At 37.4% G+C, this 22,357-nt stretch overlaps 2 protein-coding genes across 2 annotated transcripts in view; one reads left to right on the plus strand and one right to left on the minus strand.

The window, feature by feature from the left end:
- Positions 1-1,638, minus strand: part of TTK (TTK protein kinase) — a 68,141-nt gene extending 66,503 nt beyond the window's left edge. The window contains exon 1 of the mRNA XM_074333224.1: positions 1,364-1,638. The gene's annotated coding sequence lies outside the window, so the exon portion shown is untranslated. The remainder of the gene's footprint in view (positions 1-1,363) is intronic.
- Positions 1,639-1,736: 98 nt separating this feature from the next.
- The window catches only part of ELOVL4 (ELOVL fatty acid elongase 4), a 31,244-nt gene continuing 10,623 nt past the window's right edge, over positions 1,737-22,357 (plus strand). Inside the window, exon 1 of the mRNA XM_019729570.3 lies at positions 1,737-2,150. Within this exon, the coding sequence (XP_019585129.1) occupies positions 2,051-2,150 (100 nt within the window). The 5' untranslated portion in view covers positions 1,737-2,050. The remainder of the gene's footprint in view (positions 2,151-22,357) is intronic.

The following is a 22,357-nucleotide window of genomic DNA, read 5'->3' on the forward strand; positions in this document are numbered from 1 at the left end:
TCAAACTAATCAGAACTTTCCTAGGTCATCGAAGTACGGACATGAATAGATCATTGATCTTAATCCACTCTCCAAATGTAGACTTGACTGGATTTTTTTTTTTAATGTAGCTACTAGAATCTGACTGATACACCTAACTTGGGGTTGAGACTTGAGAAACCATAATTTCAATCCAAAAAATTTCAATCTGGTAAATATATTTGATAAATTATATTTTATTTGATTAGTTTCAAGAACAGAACACTTAATGAAGACTGGTTGCTTGAATGATACAATAGATTATTTTTAATTACCTCTTCTCTCTCTAAAGTTCTTGCCACTTACAACAGACTTTATTATGTTCTGAAAAAGGTACAATTTTGACATCATCATAAATATTTATTAATTATTACTTACAGCACTGGGTTAGGTCCTCAATAAGGAACCCCAAATAATTCTTATCCTCTAGGATGCTTCCAATATAAAATAAAGTCAAAAAATATATAACTGGGTCAACTGGAAGAGAAATCAAATAATTGATAAAAGATAATATCCACACTGTTTTAACAGTGTCAAAGAGCAGCAATCACACACTTGACTCAGTAACCTTTAAATGGAACATCCTACACCAATTGGAGATAAGGTAAAACAAAAAGTAGGTGACAGGTTTAAATAACTAGTTGAAAAGGTTATTGGACTATTCTCAAAGGTCTTGTTTGATGTCAGAAATTGTTAAACTATGAACTATATGTAGTGTATCTCTGCTACTTTTCAGGGGTTCACTTTTCTGAGGTAGATTATGCTGTTGCCTCCCACCTTATTATTTAAATTTTTCAAAATAAAAAAATTACTTTTTCTTCTTTTGCCTAGATTGTCCCTTGTCTCCTAAGCAATTATCTTTTTAGATTCACCTCATTTCCTTCAGATCCTAACTGTAAGGCCTCTCTTCCTCCTCCTTCTTCTCTGAATTCCTAATTGCCTAATTTACCATAATTATATCTCTGATTACTCCATGTGTATTAAGAGACTCTACAAAACATGCAAGCACTCATTCAAATTACAGTTGACCATAGAACAACATCAGGGATTGGAAGGAGGTGTGGTTAGGGGCGCAGACCTCCCACGCAGTAGAAAATCCGTGTATTAAGTCGCCCCTCTGTGTAGGCGGATTACCCACCGACGATGGAAAACTTGTATCTGTTAATTTGTTAATGAGTAGACCCCCAAATCCATTCTTCATCACTATAGCGTCACTAATTTTGAAGGATAACTTGTGCATTTCCCTTGTCGTAGTGAGAAACATGTGCTTGTGGGAGTGAAGAAAACAGAACCCAAGGGAAATCACCAAGTGAATGACAGGTAAGGACCAAAGCTCCCGGCCTACCTCATCCTTGCCCACAAAATGCCCATTCTTCCCTGTCGAGTTTTCCTAAGATGTATCCGGGGCGGATGCGAGGTGACCGGTGGGAAAGCGATGTATTCCTTCTCAGGGCCTGATGCCGAGGAGGGAGGCGTGGAAGCAGCACCCGAAGGCTCGCGGGGGAGGGCGGCAAGGAGCGACCCAGGAGTCACGCTCCCCCGCAACCAGGAAAAGGGGTAGGGACGAGGGGTGCGGTACAACACGCGCCTGCGCGGACCTGGCTCCCAGCGCCCCCCAACGCAGCATCCCTGCTCCCGAGTCCCTGCGCGGGGGCGGGAGGAGGGGCGCGCCGGGGCGCGCCGGTCCTCCGCCCCACGCGCGCCCACGTGACGCCAGCCTAGGAGATTGGAGCGGCGGCCGCGGGAGGCGGCAGAGTGGTGCAGCGCTCGGCGCTCGCAGCAGGAGCTCATCTTCCTCCTCTTGGGAGCCTTGACCGTACCATCTCCTCTGCCCGGCTCGCCGCCGCCGCCGCCGCCGCCACCGCATCCGTGCTCCCGCGGCGCCCCGAGGAGGAAAGGACGCTGCTGGGCCGCAGCCGCTACAGGGGTCCCCGGCTGCCGCTCGCCCCCTCGGCCGTCGCCTTCGGTTGACCCTCCGGTGGGGTCTGTGCTTTCTCCTCCCGCCGCCGCCTGCTCCCGCCTGACCGCCGCGATGGGGCTCCTGGACTCGGAGCCGGGCAGTGTCCTGAACATGGTGTCCACGGCGCTCAACGACACGGTGGAGTTCTACCGCTGGACCTGGTCCATCACAGGTAACGCCGCTCGCTGGCTTCCCCATCCTCGCCCGGCCCTGCGGGAGACACCAGCCCCCGGCTTCTGAGCGCCGGTCACGGGCCCTAGAGCCCCTGTCCACTGCGGCTGTTGGGATGCTACGGATCCGAGGTGCCGGGGCGGGGGACCGCTGTCGGGCACTGGTTAATCTGATCCGAACGTTAAGGCCTCCCCCTCCCCGCGACGCTCGCACGGTTTCCCTCTGAGCCTCCACCATGTCTCATCAGCTTCTCGGATGCTGGAGGTGACATATCAGATGGAGCCTGTGCTGCTGAGAGTTCATCGCAGAAACCGCCCCACCCTGTATTCCCATATCTCCCTATCTCATCTGACAGTTCTAATGTATGCAGAGGATTGGTTTTAACATTTAGTAATATTCCGTATGGAGAGATGGATGGGGGCGGGGGGACTCAGATGGTAGTTGTCCTTTTGCTTCGGCCTCCTCGTTGCTTTGACACAACCTGCTAACCTGCTAATATTTTGTCTAGCTTGTCCACCTATAGTATAATTTAGAATGAAAAGTAAAACGCCACCGTTTGGCATCTTGAACCTTGAAGAATGTTATTTTCCGGGGCTTTTTCAACAGCAATTATGTTTGAAGTGATTGTCTATAATGGATTTGCGCAGTGCAGTCACGGGGAGGGGAAGGCTAAAACACCGGGAAATAAATGTCTTTAGGAAGGGGGTCTCTACAGCAGCACCTAGAGGCTGCCCCGGAAGTCTACATATATACAGTTTTCTTAAATCAGCAAACTTTTCCCTTTAGTTGTTACAGTTTGACAGGACTGGCAATTGGTTGAGTTATGCAGCTCTCCTAGCAGAAGCAAGGGTGATGTTATTTTTACATTGTACCATTATTTTCTTCAGTTGTTTCTGTTGCTTTTGGTTTAAGGCATTTAAAAGTTTTTGTAATAAAAATTAGGTTAACAGGATTTTAGAAATTATGTTATGATTTAAGTTTTTTAATCCTTTTTCAGTATTGCATTGCATTCCAGCAGGGGAGAAAATTAAGGTACCAGTTATGACTCTGCCTTCCTTCCCTAGAAATGAAAATATATTTCTGTAGTTTTTGTGTTTGTTGTTAGAGTAAATGGGGTAGTGTTTACAGCATGAATACCGTACAATGACTGGGATATATGTTGTGGAGAAAATGTGTTGCTGGAATTATTTCTGGGTGAAACAAAATGATTCTTTGACATTGATGTGGCTTTAACTTCTTTAGAAAAGTGTGTTCTTTTTCAGAAGCTCTTGCATTAAATACTGAGAAGTAAGCTATTCAATTAGCCATTGCAACTGAAAATGGTTGAAAGACAGTTTTTAATACAGGTTTTCCTTTTTTTAAGTCTTTCTTCTATGTACTGTTACACTGAAGTTTTACTGTGCCTACAAAAGCTGGAAAAGATGCCCTTCCCTTCATCTCTGAAGTGATTTTTGGTTATTTAAACATTGCATCAGGGTTTGCAATTACACAGTTGTGCAGAGCTGAACATCAGACAAGCTCTTTGGCAGGTAATTGCACTCTGCATAGTTAAGAGTTCAGACATTGTCAAGATCCTCCAATCTCCATATAGCCAGAACCACACCCAGGAGTTCTCATTCGTTTCTGTCATTCCCTTCCTGGCTCAGAGCTTTCCCACTTCTTGAGTCTCAAAGAGAATTTAGAGCAAAGATAGAGTACACCTTTCTGTGATGATTAATTCCTTTCTAATGATGTTTGTGTAAAATACATCACAAATGAAATAGGAAACTTGTACGGTTGCTTTATGTGAAAGCTTGCTACTTTTTTGTGAAGGCATATAAAATAATATAATATTGTGGGCCAAGCCTGAGAAGTGGGAGTAGCCACCAGGACACAAGTGACCTCTCACTAGCAGGTCGGAGGGAAGGCATTCACCCATACTCTGGCTATCCACTTACGAAACCTGAGACTGCTTCCTTGCTTTCTGTAATGAGCTAGCTACCCAGCGTAGGTAGATGGTATTTCTTAACTAACGTAGAGGCTTAGTGGGATATAGTCTGTTCTGCCTTGCTGCTGTGTGAGGAGGAATGCTTTTCAGATTCAGGCAGAACAGACCTGACGCCTATGGTGTCCTATTTCCTTTCACTGCCTCACCCCTCCTTTCCATGCGCTTCAGATACCTTTTCTTGGACTCATTCACACTGCTCCAGTTCCAAGAGGATCTCTTCTCACTATAATTTCATGAAAATCTGGGTGAAGGAGTTTCAAAGTAGAAAAGTCGCTTATTAGATGAGCTGAAGAAAAAGTTGATGAGTCAGATGTTTGGAAAGAAGGGGGAAATAAAAGTGGGTGGAGAGATAGATGGTCTTGAGAAATAGTGGTGAGTGTCATGAATGGATACAAATTATTCACGGAGAACAAGAATTGAGCGAGGCTCTGCGCCCTTGAGTGCTTTCATTCTCAGGACTATTTTTCTGTTTTATTTGTTCATTAAATATTTCTTTCCACTGAGGTTTCTGAGTGTAAATAGCTAGAATCTACTTTGGACTGTCATAACAGGAATAGTTACAGATTTGTAGAGTGTATTTGATGATCTGAGATATTTTTGTCCTAGGGCAAATAGTTACTGCAAAAATATCACTTTGAGCTATTGTAGCAAATGGTGCTATTTAATAAAACATGTCCAAAGCACTGTATAAAAACAGAGCTTTTCAACAGCATGCCTCTAGCAAATACAGAATATGGCCCATAGTATATTAACACAGAAAATGTTACTTTTACTTTGTATATTGGAATTAAAACTTTGGAAGAACTGTACTTTTAGACAAACAATAAAACATTTTCCACTTTCCTATATTATATTTTAGATATTTTGAACAAGTAAGTTAATCTTGGTTGATATTATTAATACATAGGAAAGTATAGACTTATATGGGACTTTGTACCAGTTGGTGAGGTAAGAGTAGGTACTTTAATGTCATTGTATTTATTTTTTCTTCTGTTCTTTTACTTTATGAGTACATTAAAACTATTAGGACTGGCATCATAGACTCCAAGTGAATAGCTAATCAAGAAAAGTTGTATGTAAATTTTGTAAACTGATAAATCTAAATAGTCCCCAATCTGTAAATACTCAATTTATCTACATCCATTGCATTCATTTATTATTTTAATAAATGATTATTAGTAGCCTTTTGTGTAACTAACATGTAGCATGAAAACATCCTGAAGATTTTATAGCCAGCATGCCCGTAGTAAGGCCAGATGTCTTCTGAGCCACCATATTTCTTTTTGATTTCATATGTTTAAATGGCCATTGTTTGTGGAGCATGTATGCACATGCATGTGTGTATGTGTGCAGGTAGTTGGCATTGCTCTCTGTTCACAGATAGAGTACCTCACATTTTGGGAGTTGAACTTAGAGCATAAAAGGCCAGCCTCGCTGGGTCCTTAAATTCACTTCAGAAGGGGCAGAAGGGAAAAGGTAGTGAATGGTACAAGAGAAAGGAGGATGGTGATGAAATGTGGAATTTAGGCTCATATAATCATTCGGTCTTTCCACATGACTTGCCATGTACAGGCACAGTACTGGGCTCTGGAGAGAGAATGAGGGCACTTTGTCGTTGACCGCACACAGCTTATGAAGCCTAGAGAAAAATGACCATGGTCTGAGGGCAATGTGGTCTGTCAGTCAGGCCTAGCTTGGGAGTAGGGAAGGTTAGAAAAGCCCTTCTCTACTCTCCTCATCTCTATTTCCACCTCTACTGCAGTCTCGAGTTGTGCCAAGAATATACCAGCCCTGATTTTAGAATATTTCAGCTGTTTCTTCATGTGAAGATGATGTGGATACTATTGGAGAGTACTTGGATAAATAGACTAAGGAAAAGGGTGTCAAAGACTGAAAATCCACAGAAACTGGGAATGTGCTTAAAGGCCAGTGAGTCGTCTGTTTTGCTGAAACTGGGGGCTTGTCGGGGAGTGAGGGGACATTTAACTCCAATAAGCTGGGCTAAAAGCAGGTCTGTTCCAGAGATTGCTAGGCCCCTGAGGAGCATGTGTGTTAATCATTGTATAGTATATTTACATTAGCTTTATTATTTGTCACAGTTAATGTATAGATTTTTCATTTATGTTATTGTCTAAAATTGGTTTTGTTTGTTTGGATTAGCCTGGAAACCCAGTCACTATTTTTAATATTTCTCTGAGAAAAGACATTCCAAGCTCTAGGCAATGAATGACAAATAAGTGGACCATTACCAGTTCCTAACATGGGACCTCCTTTGGTCAGTGTTTTTAATGAGGTTCTAGAGTTATCCTTCTCTGATAACCTCCCTGGAGCCCCTAAGAGATCCATGCCATTTTATGGTGTTTTTATGTTTGTTGTTTGGTTTGCTTTGTTCTTGTTTTTTCCTTCATCACAGTCTGGATTTTGTTTTTGTTTTGTTTTGTTTTTTGTTTTGGTGGCAGACTCCTGGACTTTAATAGCTGATGTTCTTGTCCATTCCCAAGAGCATATAGCAGAAATCCTATTGCAGATGGAATTCCAAGAGGGTAAAACAATGCAGACTCTAAAACTGGTGTCAGGACAGTTTTATACAGTTAGGTTCTTTGATTTAGGGAGAAAAGATTTTAAGAATGATACAGATAATTATATCAGACAATGCATTTGTAATCTTAAGAGCCACAAAGAAGTTGGTCATCCTTTTAAAATTCAATTTGCTTTTTTTCCCCTCAAGTCATATGATAATGTCATTAGTAAATGCTTTAATATTGTTAACGTGAATATTATTTTGGATTTGAGTCACTTATTATATTGAATTAAACATATATTGGCACATATAGCAGAGCTATGTAACAGAATTTGTCTTTTCTCACTTTAGATGACTCTTTTTTTCCTTTTCATTATCAAGACATTTCTCCTGTTTAACAAATCAAGGTGCTATTGTTTTATTTTCTCTTGGAATGAGATTGTATTATATTTTTAAAAATCATGTGAGTTCGGACTTTTAGAAAAGAGAAGAAAGGAAATACATGGCCTTTCAAAAGCAAATTCCCTTTCTAACCTGGTCAGTCAATATTTCCCTGCTCACAGGCCTGCAGTCCTAGCAAACTTGGAAAGCTCACCCTTGAGTAAAACATGACTGTGTCTAACTTTATGTTTCATATCATACTGTTGTCCTTGCGTTTACTGCCTTCTGTCCCCCACCGGCTTCCCCCCACCGTGTACTCTACAGATGGCCTTTCACCAGAGTCCAGTGCAATTTCCCTTCTTCATGAAGCCTTTCTTGGCCATGGTACCCTGGAACCTTCATCCTTTCATCTGATCTCATTGCCTTTAGCAATTGCTCATGTACTTCCTTGTGCCATTATTTCTGTGACTCTATTGTCGTGAACTGTTTAAACCGTTATTATTTACCTTTTCACATCTCTGTATTTTTCTCCCCAACACTGAGGCATGGCACAGCTATTTGTTGATTTGTTATGTATCAAGAGATGACCCCCTTAATCTAGCATAAGTTCAAATAGTGATGTATTTTGTTTGCTAAATACTAATAAGGTTTTGGAGCACACTAAATTACAGGAAAAAAATTGGTAATTTTTGTCACCTTAGCCATAAATTCAATTGATGTTGACTATATGTAACGAAGGAATCAAACTATCAAATCATTAATTAGCAAAAAACCGGGCTGTGGGTGCTTATGCTGTGTCCATGCAAGTTTATCGATTGTAACAAATGTACCACTCTGGTGTGTGATTCTGATAGTGAGGGAGGCTGTGCATCGTGGGGTAAGATTATGGAAGTGGACAGGTGGTATATGCTAACTCTTCTACTTTCCACTCAATTTTGCTGTGAAAATTGCTCTAAAAATAAAGTCTATTTAAAAGCAAAAACAAACAACAACAAAACACTTACTTTTAAGAGTTTTAAAATCAGACATAATTCTTCTCCCTTCATTGCCTATGCAGCATTGGGATACGTGTGGACGTGGGTGGGGGGGTAGCATGATGTAGACAATGGGAAGAACACTGGACTTGGATTTAGATGACCGAGGTGTTGGTCCTGGATCTCCCACTAATTAGCTTTGAGAGTTTGGGCAAGTCCATTTGCTTTTCCAACCTCAACTTTTTTCATCTGTACATTGAGAGACTTAAAGTAGGTCGTCTCTAAGGTCTCTCCTGGCTCTAAAATTCTAGATAGAGGTGCAACTTTTAAAAGTTCTTTAGATAGATAAAGCAATTTCACATCAACGCACATTGATCAATAATTTAAAAACCTCATTCTATGCAATAATTCCATTTCTTTCCCAACAAAACCGTTATCAGTGCTGCCCAAATAGAAAAAAAAATTACAGATTCATATTTTGTCTTTTTTACTTTCTCTTTTCTGCTCCATAAGAAATAGGCAAAAGAATAGAAAAACAAAGAGATACAGATATTTAAACACCTGCTTTGACATAGCACTGTGTTGTTATAAAACTCTATCTATTTAATTATCTAAATATTCCTTAAATTAACTATTTTGTCAAAAGTAGTAGCAATAACATTAAAGAATAAGTTTACTATACATTATATACAGAGGGTGCCAAAAAATGTATACACATTTTAAGAAAGTAAAAAACTATTAAAATTATAATACTCAATATATACTGATAACAAAAGATGAATACAAGTCATGAATATACATTTTTTTGGCAACCCCCGTATAATATGCAACTTCTGAGGATGGCCTGTTACATGGTTTTGGGCAAGTTATTCATGGTCCTTTAGGTCTCACTTTTACACCTGTGCTGTGAGTGGATTGAAACTACATGATCTCAAAAAAAAAACACAGAAATTACGTGATCTCTTAAGGCCACTTTATTGAATCTTCATATCTCCTAAAGCAGTGGCTTCCATAGTCTAAACTTAATCTTTATATTTTTCTATAAAAATGCAAAATTTTATGTATCATTACAAAACATTTTTAATTGTAGGCACTTTATCTGTGAGCATTTCTAATTTAAATTTAAAAATATTTGTAAAGTTGCTAGAAATTTGTAGGTCTTAGAATATGGGGAAAACAAAAGAAACTAAATGGTTTTGGTGTATGTTCCTTAACTCAAAGGCTAAGTTTAAAAATCTTATTTTTATCATATCTTTTTCTTGGAATATTGTCATTCTTAAACAAATACCTCAATATGGTATTTTATTTGTTTTACATTTTAATTAGAATATAAATGTTGGAATTTGAAAGGCAAATGAATTAATCCACTTGAGGAGTCAATTACTGTTAGGTGTCCTCACATAGAGGCATTTATGATTTTGAACGGGAGTAGCCAAAGAGTAAGCTTCTCTGTTTTCATTTTTATTTCTTTGTCAAATGAAAACTTAGGCACAAGATATATATTATTAAAGAATTTCATATGTTTTAGCACACCCATGTTCATAGCAGTACTATTTATAGTAGCCAAGAGGGGGAAGCAACTCAGATGTCCAGTGAGGGATGAATGGATAAAGAAGATGAGGTATATACATACGATGGAATATTATTCGGCTTTAAAAAGAATGAAACACTGACACATGCGACAGCGTAGATGAACCTTGAGGATGTTATGCTAGGTGAAATAAGAGAGTCACAAGAATACAAATATTGATGACTCCACTTATATCAGGTCTCTCAGGGGCTAGAAAGTAGCAGATAACAAGGAAGACAAACTTGCCTTTGTATTTTGCTTTACAGTTTTTACCAAGAAATTCACAACAACCGTGGGAGATAGGCCTGACAGGCATTATTTCCATATGTTTAGAAGTTCCTGAGTGTCACAGAAGCTAAATAACTTGCAGATGAACACGATAGTAGAAATGGGCCTAAACAGGTTGTTTTGTTCCCCCATTACACTAGGCAAGCTAGAAAGCAATAATCAATACTCCAATCTATGTATCTTCTCTTATTTTACCTTATCTTATACTGCTATCTTATCTACATAGTATCACTGTTTAGAATACTAAATCTGAAGAGTCATAATACCACCAGAGATAATCTAAAGAAAGACATTTGAAATGATCAAAGGGAGTGTAAGGGCTGTTGTATGAGATTAAAGAGTGATATTTATTTATATACATTTATTCATACAAATATATATGAATATATAATTTACATATAAAATATAAAAAGGGGTATTTAGCTTGAGAAGATGAAGTTGACCTCCATATATGGAATAGGCTACCACCAGAAAAAAAAGTATATTCAAAGTGAATTATAAAAGTGTTTGCCAAATTTCATAATATGAGAACTGAAAACTATTGTTACTTAGTATAAAGGAATAAATTCACTGTTATAGAACAAAAGAAAAGATTTTGGCCAAAGTTCCCATTAAAACACATATTCATACTCTGTACTCTCAGTCTCTTTTTTTTTTTTTTTTGCCAAAGGAAACACCATTTCAATTTTCTTAAAGCCTTAAGATCACTGGCAGCACCAAAGTGGGTGTTTGGACTCTGAACTCCCAGGGATGAAGTTTTACGAATGCTTTTTCTGAGAAGCCCAGAAAAATATGAAAACTGGGTGAGAAGGAAACTACTTACCAGCATTCTATCTTGGCTTCCAGGATATGAGGCATTATTCTTTTGTAACAACATTTTATATATATATATATATATATATGTATGTGTGTGTATATATATATATATATATGTATGTATGTATGTATATGCATGTATATATACATATATGTATATATGTATGTATATATATATGCATATGTGTGTGTATATATATACACACATATATACATATACATTAATAAAAATATATGTAATAAAAAATATATCTAAATAAAATATGTTCCCCCAGACCTCTTCTTGCTCCATCCCCCCATTGATATTGTTTCCCTTTTCCCTATGAACTGTCTTTTATGAATATGTCATTATTTTTAAAACCATGAATTTAGACATCATCTACACATGGTGAAACTCACAGCTATTTACTGAGCTTCTAGTAGGACCATTATGGATTATAAAATGCTGTAATATATTTTTTATATACCATATCTTATTTGATGTTCATAGCATCCCTACAACGTAGGTATTATTTAACCATTCTATGATGAAGAAATAGACTTAAAAATACACGGCTGGAAAAGAACAGATCTAGGAATGATTCAAGATCTTTCTCCTTCCCACATGAGTGACCTTTTCCTACAGCAGTACAGCCTCCCTATTCATCCAGCAAATAATGTTTTATTGCCCAGTAATAATAATGAACCTTTATGGGATGCTTACTGAGTATCAGGCACTGTGTCCAATGCTTTCTATGTATTATTATTTAATTTTCATTTTCCTTTGGGCTAGGCACTAGTATCCCCACTTTCCAAGTGAGTAAACTGATTTTCCCTGGATCTTATTCATCTAGTACTAACCCTCCCCAAATCAATCTCAGAGTAATCAGTTTTCAGCTTGAGTTATGCATTGATTTCCTCACCTCATCTATGTTACTGTCTTTCCTTTGCAGCCTCTGACTCCATCCCTATTTACTTTTCTTTCTATGGGAAATTCTGTAATTTGTCTCGCTTTCTACCTTTATCATGATCTCTGTTTAGGCAAACTTGGAACCAAAATTATTTTTTCCTCTGCTTTTTAACATCTTCATTCTTTCAGGGTCTTGGGTGACTATGGTAGAACTGAGTTACATAAAACATTTTTGCTGTCTTGTTCCAACCCTGCCCCAGACTCTGAGGCCATTTGTTCTCTCAGACCTTCAGACACCGTAGCTTACCCTGGCCTTGCTGGTGAAGGTCTGACCCATTCCTTCCTGTCTGCTCATCACACTCTGACCTCTTGGTCATTTTTTAACCCAGTTTCTGGCTGGTTCACCTCTGCATTCTGCAAGAACTGCCCTTTCCTTATTTTCATCCAGGCTGTCTTCCAAGCTCAAACCATCATCCTCTTTCCTGAGTACATTGGGGGTTAGAGCAGAAATTCCCCCTGTTCATCAGCCTGACTCAACAGGAAACCGATCTCTCATTTATCCACCACATTCAGAACCTGCATTTTATTTTTAGAGTATATCTCAGATTGTTCCCTGTATCATTGTACTGAGTTGTGTGATCCTTTCTTCTCTACTTTTGCCTTTTTCACCTCACTGATACCCACGCTCTTACTTGGCTTGGAGAATATGTGAAGCACCATAATTTAGGCTGGAACCTAGAAGGGGCCTTATGGTATTCTTTAGTTTATCCCTCTCCCAGAGATAAGATCTTTTTTAAACTCTTCTTGACAACAGTTATCTACATTTTTCATTAAAAATTTCTTTTAACAAAAGTTTAAGGCTGCTTACATACTAGGTAGGTATTGTTATAGAGACACATCAAGGGCTTTGGCCCTGGTCCTCACCTATTTAAAATAAATGGAGGAAGACATGACTACCTCCTTAAAAAAAGGACTGCAGTTTACCTTTGGGGTGCTTTTAGTGTACAATATGGCATTGAGTTACCATTATTTTTGTGTGATCAGTAAAGGCAAATGGATTTTTAACAATACCACTTGTACATTAGTGATTAGTGGCTTGGCGTGAAGAAAAGATGGAGTTGATTTTCCACTGTTGGTGCTAACTTACTAAAGAAGGATGAACCGTTTTAGAAAATAATATGTCATACATACTTCTTGATGTCTTGAATATACTCTGAAACTACTCACTATCTCTAGTTGGTTGTTAGGCTTGTATTTTTCTTTTGTTTATGGTAGGTTAAATAGATGTAGATGTTGTTAGAAGAGAAACAAGTGGCTGATTTATTCAGGTAGATTCTAGGAACAAATTAGTCAAACTTTCATGACTTGACTATGTATTATGTAAAGTAGGCCCCGATTTCTGAGCAGACTAGAGCAGTTCTTAGATTTTAAATGTGTAAATCACTTGGGAATCTTATTAAAATACAGATTCTGGCTTAGTAAGTCTGGAGTGAGGCCTGAGATTCTGCATTTCTAGTGAAATTCCAGGAGACGCTTTTCTGCTGGTGCCTGGACCACACTTTGAATAGCAAGTGAATGGAGTATTCCTAACTTCTTTGATAATCTGCTACTGTGTACTACTATGGAAAAAGAAGAATTTAAAAATGATCTTCAGCTGTTGACTTTAAAATATATTTAATAAAACCAAACAATGACATGGCTTTTTGTAGAACATTTTATTGTTTTTCACCCCAACAGAGACTTATATATCCTTTAGAACCATATTGATCAATAACTGTTGCTTTTTTCACCTGAATCAAAAGGGCAGTTTTGAAATGTCCTGAATGTGTATAGTTGCAGCAGCTATAATAATACTAATAGAATAATAATAGTAAATTTATTTTCTAAATACTTTGTGATTTTCATTCAGTCTGCTAGTCCTCCGTTGAGTGCATCCGTTTGCTGAGTGCATACACTGCGCAGGTTTGTGCTATGGAGATAAGGGATACAGCCTCTTCCCAGTCAGTTGTGGGACACAATTAAGCAAACAGTGACGGGATAGGTGCATGGTATGATAGAAATACTCACAGTGAGCTTTAAAAGTTTCACAAGAAATACATATTTAATACTTTCAAGTACAAAAAGAGTTAATGTTAGATAGAGGGGCTTCCTTCAGAGGGTTTTCAATTTGAGCCTCAGAACAACTCTTGTGGTTTGGTAATTTTATTATCACTCTTCCAACCCCATTTTACCTAGGAGGAAATTGTGGTTCAGAGTTTCAGGTTCACAATCTTTGGGCTCAAAAATGACCGATAGAGCTGGAATCCAGTTGTTCTTCCATCGGGTTCTGTTCCTTGCCCCTGTGCCACACTCCCTCTGCTCCACGTGACTTCCCAAGTCCTCACCCAACTAGAATTATTTCCTACTGTAATCTTATGCTCTTTCTTGTTAATTCTAGGAATTTTTAATTTGGAAAATTAAACATTTTATTAATTTTTTTGAGGGGAGAAGATGACCAGTTTAGACCAATTGGGGAAGAAGGCTCATGATGACTGGTGGAAATCCTGAGTTCTAAAAAATGTTAAAAGATATCAGACTTTCAAAAAAAAAAAAAAAAAGAGGTCTATTAGAGACTTTTAAGGACGTTGCTTTAATGTACCTAGTGGTAACTTTTATTTAAATTAAAATTTATTGGGGTGACAATGGTTAGTAAAATTACATAGGTTTCAAGTGTACAATTTATTTATATATCACATTGTGTGTTCACCACCCAGAGTCGGTTCTCCTTCTATCACCATATATTTGACCCTGTTCACTGTCTTCTACCTCCCCCCTTACCCTCTGGTAACCACTAAACTATTGTCTGTGTCTGCAAGTTTTTGTTTCTTTGTTTGTTTGTCTTGTTCCTTTGTTGCTTTCAGTTTTATATCCCACATATCAGTGAAATCATGTTTCTTGACTCTTTCTATGTGACTTATTTCACATAGCATAATAATCTCAAGATCCATCCATTTTGTTGCAAATAGCACTATTTCATCTTTTCTTATGGCAGAGTAGTGTTCCATTCTGTATATGTATATGCATAGTGGTAATTTGTTGTAAGAATTATAGTTGTTTGTATGTAAGTAGAGGTTTCTAAAAGACTTGCACTACTTTAAAACTACTGGATGGATTGCAAGTATTTTATTATTTATTAAAATCTGGGTTACATTTTCTTTAAAAAGAGGTTTTTTTCCAAGCCTCTCTGAATAATTCAAAATTCAGAGTTAGACTTGTTATGTATTTGCTCTCGTGAATATATTATAAAATGTGCTTGTCTTCTCAGTAGGTAAGTTATAAAATGTTCTGTCTTCTCAGTTTAAACTCTTTCCCTAAGATTAATTATTGATGGTAGTTTTTCTTTAATTTGGTTTAACTCTTGGAAGAGAGGAGGATTTAGTGGTTGGATAATTATCAATAATATTTGACAATGCCAACATTTGTTGAGCTTTTATTCTGTCAGACACTGTATATATAGCATCTTATTCCTCCCAACAACCTCCTGTTATCATCTATAAGGTCAAAGAGACTAAATAACTTGCTCAGGTTTATTCAGGTAAATAAGGGAGCCAGGATTCTAATTCTGGCAGTCTGATGTGAGAGAGTCCATATTCAGAACCTAGAGAACTCTTCTAGATCAGGAAGAAAAGGTCTAAAAGACATTGAAGGGCTTGACTTTTAATGGGAGGGGCTCAGATTATTCCAGACGTGACACATTTGTGTGAAGATTTAGACTGGAGAGGGAATCGCAGAAGGAATGACTTTGTGGCATCCATGTGTGCTAGAAAGTTTCACACTTAATCGTCACACATCAACCCTATAAGATAGTATTTCCTCATTAAAAAGAAAGGAACAGTTGATTCTTCATCTATAGAATCTGTTGCCTACCCCATCATTTTTGAAACACCTTATTCCCTTGGTCTTCATGACTTCATTTTCTCTTTTCTCTTCTTTCCTCTCTGGCTGCTTTGCTGCCATTTCTCCCATTCTTCCTGTAAGTGGTCCCCAAGGTTCAGTCCTTGCTCATTTTATTCTCTCATTGTATGTGCTGTTCCGCTTATGACCTCCAACTCTGATGTGGTTTTTATTGCCAGTGACTCCTCTGTGTTTCTGCAGCCCTGGCAGCCCTCTGCAGCTGAGCCTACTGGCTACCTCCACCTAGCTGTCCCACAAGTACTTCAAACCTAAGATGTTTAAAAATTCACCTGGTCGTCTCCTTCTAGATCTGCTCCTCTTCCTTTATGCTCTGTCCTGGATCATGACTTCACCGTCTGTGCCACCAGCCAAGCCAGAAATCTGGGAGTTCTCCTGAACTTTTCTTTCACTCTCACCCCTTACATCTAAGTCTGTAGATTTACTCTTGTAACTTTCATATTGCCCATCTTTTCCATCACCAGTACAACCCCCTGAATCCAGGTTTCCATCATTTCTTGCAGTCTAGTGGTCTCCAAGTCTGGCTGCCCATCAGAATCACCAGGGCACTTTGAAATCATAGTGTTGGGCCCCACCCACAGAGATTCTGATTCAGTAGATCTGGGGTGGGGCCTAGGAATCTATCTTTTAATAAGCAGCTGATGCTTATGTGGGCAGCCTGGCAACAGACAGATGTTTGGGAACCACTGATGCAACTGATCCCGCCCTCTTGACATGTCCTCTTCAGTACTTCTTCCACTGCCTCCACCATGAACTTTTAAAAGTGAACTTTTGAACTTTTCAAATGTGATCCCCTATTTTTAACCAATTAAGTATCTCCCTATTACCTGCAGGATAAATTCCAACCTCTTCACCATGGTTTGTAAGACTCTCCCAGTTCTGATCTGACTTATAAATCTTCAGTAATTCTTGCCATCTTTCATTGTATGTCTCTTTTTCTTTAGGCCTCCTTGGTTTCTAAGATAAGTGTTTTATTTCTTGCTTTGGGGCTATTTATACCTACCGATCGTTCTCTCAGGTAAGAGGGAGGGCCTTCCTCCCTCCTTGTCTGCTTGGCAAATTCCTCTTTTATTTTTCAAGAAACAGTTCAAATGTCTGTTCTTAATTCTGCCTTCTCTCCTCTCTCCTGTCCTAACATTATTCTTAAGACTGGCCTCTGATTTTGCACTCCTTTTCCTGCAAAGCAAATGATTTTTTCATGTCTGTCTTCTCCTCTAATAGGCAAGAAGTTCTGAGAGGTTAGGGACAAAATAACCTGCCCCAAATCACTTAGATGAGAAGAGGTAAAGAGTCTGACTGTTGTATCTACCACACTATGTGATTTTAAGATACAAATCAGGTTAAGAATAAAAACCTATTGGTGGAGGGTGTTCAAGACCAGCCCCACTTTAGGTGGACGATTTTTCTTCCCATGTTTTATAAAGGTATAATTTATACATAATAAAATTATCTGTTTTTAGTGAATTGTTTGTGAGTTTTGACAAACACATATAGTTGTGTAAACAATATATGGCCTTTTAATACAGATAAAATTGCGGGCTTGCTGACCAAACTAATGTTTGTAAATACATCAGTCCTACTTGGCATGAGCTTTATGAAACAGTCAAAATGTTCTAAATGGAAACTAGTTCCCGAGAAAGAGTGAACCCTTAAGGGTCTAGAGGATTAAGGTGATCTGTCTTGGTAATTATTATTAAAATAAAGTCTCTGGTTCCTGAACTTGATTTGCTTTGATATTTAGCTTTAGATTTGCTTAAATTTAATTTAAAACTAGGATAGGGAATTCATTATGAAAAAGACAGCTCCTTCTGCTTACACAGCTCTTTCTGCTAAAGAAAGACCCAGTGGTTAGAAATTTTCTGAATTTAGGTATGATTACCTCCCCAAAACTTCTTTTCGTTGGTTCTAATAATATACTCCAGAAATAGAGAATAAATTGGATCTCTCCTTAGGTATATTAGTATTTGATGAGGTCTCTTTCTTTTTTCCAGGCTAAACATCCTTAGTCCTTTCCCACAACTCCTTGTGTCATGGTTTCCAAAGTATTCATGATCCTAGAATAGGTCTGCCAGATACAGTACCTAAGGAAGTGTGAAACTTGGTTTGTTTGAATATCTCTTGTCCTTTTTTCTGCTAAAGAAACTTCTGTAGGTCTCTCTTGTTTCTTTCCCTTGAAGGAACATGATTGATAGTCACAATTCTATTTTAAAATATCATTTGTACCTATAATTTAGGAAGAAATTGGGACATTTTTCTCCCTTAAAATTAATAGACATGGTGACTGAGTGGTACTGGAATAGTGGCTAGGATACATAAAGCAATTGTTCTGCCTTCCTGGGCAAGTCTCTATGAATCTCATTTTAAGATAAAGGGATCATTTCTAAATCTAAAATTTTATAACTCTAGTTTAGATAAAGGTTTACATGCGACATGAAAGACTTAATTAAATAGGTTCAAAATAAGAGCAAAATCACTAACATACGAAGTCATAAACATATTAATAATACACAAATAAGACAATTTGACAACCAGATCTACTAGAATCAATTTATATTTGTGCCATATTGATCCCCTCCAAAAAAGCTTTTCAAACAGAGAATTTCCAAGAATGTTACATAAAACCCATTTGAATCTTGGTATTCCTTCATGACAGAATTTGACTCTAGTGGTGGCAGGAAGGATAGGGTTTTAATAGAATGTTTCTCTCTCTCTCTCTCTCTCTGTCTCTCAATAGATTAATGGTATGTATTCCCACCCATACCTGTGTACAATTAGGATGTTGACAACATACTTGAAATATATTTTCTCCAACTCTAATATGCATAATCTACCTTTAGATTCAGTGCAACTGAAATGAATAGGGCATTTAATTTACCTTTAAAATGTTATTAAAAACAACAACAACACTCAAGCAGAAAGAGATCAGACTTGTGGTTACCAGAAGTGGATAGTGAGGAAATGTGAAATTGAAGGAAGATGGTCAAAGGTACAAACTTCCAGTTATAAGATAAATAAATACTAATGATGTAGTGTAGGAAAGTTAAGAGAGTAAATCCTAGGAGTTCTCATCACAAGGAGAAAGTTTTTTTTTCCTTTTTATTGTATCTATAGGAGAAGATAGACATTAGCTGAACTTATTGTGCTAATCATTTCACTATACATATAAAAATCAAACCATCTTTTTGTATTCCTTAAATGTATACAGTGAAATATGTCAGTTATTTCTCATTAAAACTGGGGCAACAAGCAAAAAAAAACAAAACAAAACAAAAAAACACAAGCAAATGCACACATCTTTCTTAGAAGGAAGGCAACATATAAAGTTATTTTAACAAGTGCATCAATGAAAAGCTGGATAGTCATTATTTTAAGGTTTTATAAATTATGTAAAGCTTCAGTACTCATGATTTCCATTTGCTGTTCTAATCCCTCATTTTTTTTTTTTTCATTCAAGACTTGGGTAGTGGGACCTGTTTAGTAATGGTGAATTTTCATATCATTGTGTAACACTATTGTGATGCACTCAGTCCTCTTTAGTGAAAAGGGAACATAGAAAAGAAGTATAGGATATTTGCACCTTGTCAGAAGTACTAAAGGAAATATTACTACTACAAGCAGTTCAAAAAGACACAAGTAATTGCAAAGAGCTGGAAGAATTCATAGAAATATTTTCACAGGATGGGAGTTGTTATGCTGTGGTTCAGGTCTCTGACAATTATTTACTACAATTTCCATAATAATCTCTGTAGGTGGAATTTTTGAGAACACTCTGACCCTTGTAAACTGTAAGGGCTAATTTGAGAAGGGTGTGGTGTGAAATGTGGGCTTCTATAGGCTGAAAACAGGGCTTAGTATAGTGGTTGCTGAATGAATGCATGACTTGCATTGCTGGGCAAAGAAATGAGGGCATTGCCTTTCTGTCCCTGGAGAAAGCAGTGCGTTTAAGACACTGAGCCTAAGAGAGCATACATGTATTCACTAAATACAGGATGAAGTGTCGTTGACTTAGGTTGAAGTTATAGCTGAACCAACCTAGAGGAGGTTCTGGGAAGAAGCAGTAGGAAAGGATTGCTATATACTGAAGAAACCTTGAATATCAATAAATGTACGCTGAATTTCACTGAAGGGATAGAGAATAAAGGACTAATATGAAAAAAAGTTATCCCCTCCTCATTTATTCATCAAATAAATGTTGAGACACCTCGATAGGCCTTGCAGTACAAGAATGAAAGACCCAACCCCTGCCTTCAGGGTGATTACATTTTAAAGCAAGGTCACTGGACAGTGTGATTGGTGCTGCAATGGAATAGAAACCTATGCAGGTACTCTGGCAACACAAAATGGGTCCTTTGATCAGTGAAAATTGTCTGTTTTTTGGATCCAGTTTCCCTCATTTTCAATTCCATTCTTCCTACTAATTATTATTTGAAAAAGTAACAATTTTCAGAAGTTAAAAAAAAACAACACAAGAAACTTTAGGGATGGAATATTGCATAGCATCAGTTGGAACTTCCAAGAAAATGCAGAATCTTCTTAAAAATGGGCTGCACCCTAGACCTACTGAGTCAGAACCTGCATTTTAACTATGCCCCACCAGTGATTCTTCTTCTCCTTAGAGTTGGAGGAGCACTAACATAATTCACCTTCTCTCTACCAGGTTTTGTAGGGGACGAAGACAGCCTGTGCCCTATGCACAGTAGCAGAGCTGGCATTAAAACTCAATCCATCTGTTTACTGGTGGTCTTGCATGATTTCTCTGATAATTTGACAATTTGACAAACAGATCTACTAGAATGAATTTATATTTGTGCCATATTGCCCTCCACTTTATCTATTCCCCTCCACTTTTTTTATTCTCCTATTGGTCTCTGTTAGTGTTTCATATTGTCAGATCTTTAGCTTGTTACTCATGTCTCTTTCTTTGTCAGTTCTCTCTTTCAATTTCTCTGTTGAATGAGAGAATGGCACAGGTTACCTCCATTATACATAAAAAATAATGCATTTTTATTTATTCTTGATTTCAGGGAAATTTTTGGACTTGTTTCTCCAATTTTTTTTCTACTTTCTGCTCAGAACTTCCGTTGAAGTTAATAGTAATTCTTTATGTAGTAAGAGTGACAAATACCTACATGATGTTAGAAATTAGAATCTCCTTACAGATGAATTTATCTTCCTTTTTTTTGTTGCATAGATGATCCCTTAAAAGAGTCCTTTTGCTCTTTGTATCAATCTCATGGAAAAAACAGTACTTGCCCTTTGGTTTGTGGATAGGAAATGCATGCCAAGCAACTCCTTTTTTAGTGACCTGAAGTAGAGTAGGGCCTTAAAGTTTAGGGGGTTATGTATCAGCTTGTTTTGTCCTATAATAAAGAAAAATAAAGTAGATAAATAACCCATGTTTTAAGGGGGCCTTCAGCGTGGAAAAATAGGGTCATAGAAGTATAATAGGACAACATTAAAGAAAAGTGAACAGTCACTGATGGGATCATGGCGACACAATGCCTTCAACAAAAGCCGGCCACTCCCTCCTTGTGAGAGGTTTACTCTCTCTCCTGTCTTTTAAGTATTTGAGTTTAACTTTGGAATATGTTTTGATTTAAGTGATAGAACCTTAATTTCCATGGATAGATGGATAGCAGGCCTCCTCTGTAAACTATGAAATAAAGACAGTTTTTCTGTTTTTCATGTTCTCCTACGTGTTTTAAGTCACTATCCCACCTTTCTAACAACTCTGATTTCATAGAAATCAGTTATTATGTCACTTCCTGAGTTTGGAGATTAGGTGATTAAATATTGTTCTGCTTGTGCTTCATGTCTTTAGATTCTATTTTCTGTTGACAATATACAGAAACAGATTGGTTTATTTTTAAGTAAAGTATTTTGAGACACAATTATCTAATCCAAAGCTATTTTGCATTTATAGTTTTAGTAAAAGTGTCAGTTTAAGTAGGGAGACATTGTAATGAGCAATTAAGTTAAATTTATTTAGGCTAGGTTTAGGAACTGGCTGAAAGGTAGAACATTTTTTTCTACTTTTACTATTTTAAAAATATATGATAGTCCTCAAAATAGAACATAGAAATGTTTTATATTACCAAGAATAAACTAGACATTAGATTCACAACCTTTTAAATGCTGATTAGCTTTTAGAGATATAAAATTTAATTTCAATATCTTTTTGTAATGTATTTTTGTTATCCCCATATTTCATTTTCATGCTTCTCTTAGAAATGTTTTACTTGTGACAAAATTCTATTATAAAATTGATTCATGGTTCCATATTTGAATATTAAAGACAGTTGATTTATTTTAAATGAAATAATGTATTACTATATATATATTTACATATATGTAAGGTAAAGGATATATGCTTGAGAGAAAAAGCACATTAATTGGTTATATTCTTGGGTAAAAAGTAAATAGACCCATGTTCTTGAGGAAAAAGTTAGAAAAATGTGTTGAATGTGGTGATTACCATTTAAATAAATCACAGAACTGTAATGATCTCTAATATAATCCCCGAAATATAACTGTGCTCTTGTCTTCAGTATCCAGAAATATCCCAGGAAATGGCTTCCATTGCCCCTCCCTTTTCAGTGTATTAATTCATTTCTGCTTTAGGCATAGGTAGGAGGGAGCAGCTTCCAAGCTGCACTGAAATATTTCACATGCTTAATATGGAAGACAGGTTTCTCCTTACAATAATATCTATGGAATCTTTCATCCCAAGCTTGTCCTGTGTTGTTTTAGTGAGCTGTATTTCTTGTCTTTACTCTCTGGGCTCTCTGTAAACATAATGTGTGCCATATGTAATGAAACTTCATTTTCAAA

The sequence above is a fragment of the Rhinolophus sinicus genome, chromosome 2 (assembly GCF_057876585.1).
Source record: "Rhinolophus sinicus isolate RSI-liver-muscle chromosome 2, RSI-T2T, whole genome shotgun sequence".
NCBI lineage: Eukaryota > Metazoa > Chordata > Mammalia > Chiroptera > Rhinolophidae > Rhinolophus > Rhinolophus sinicus.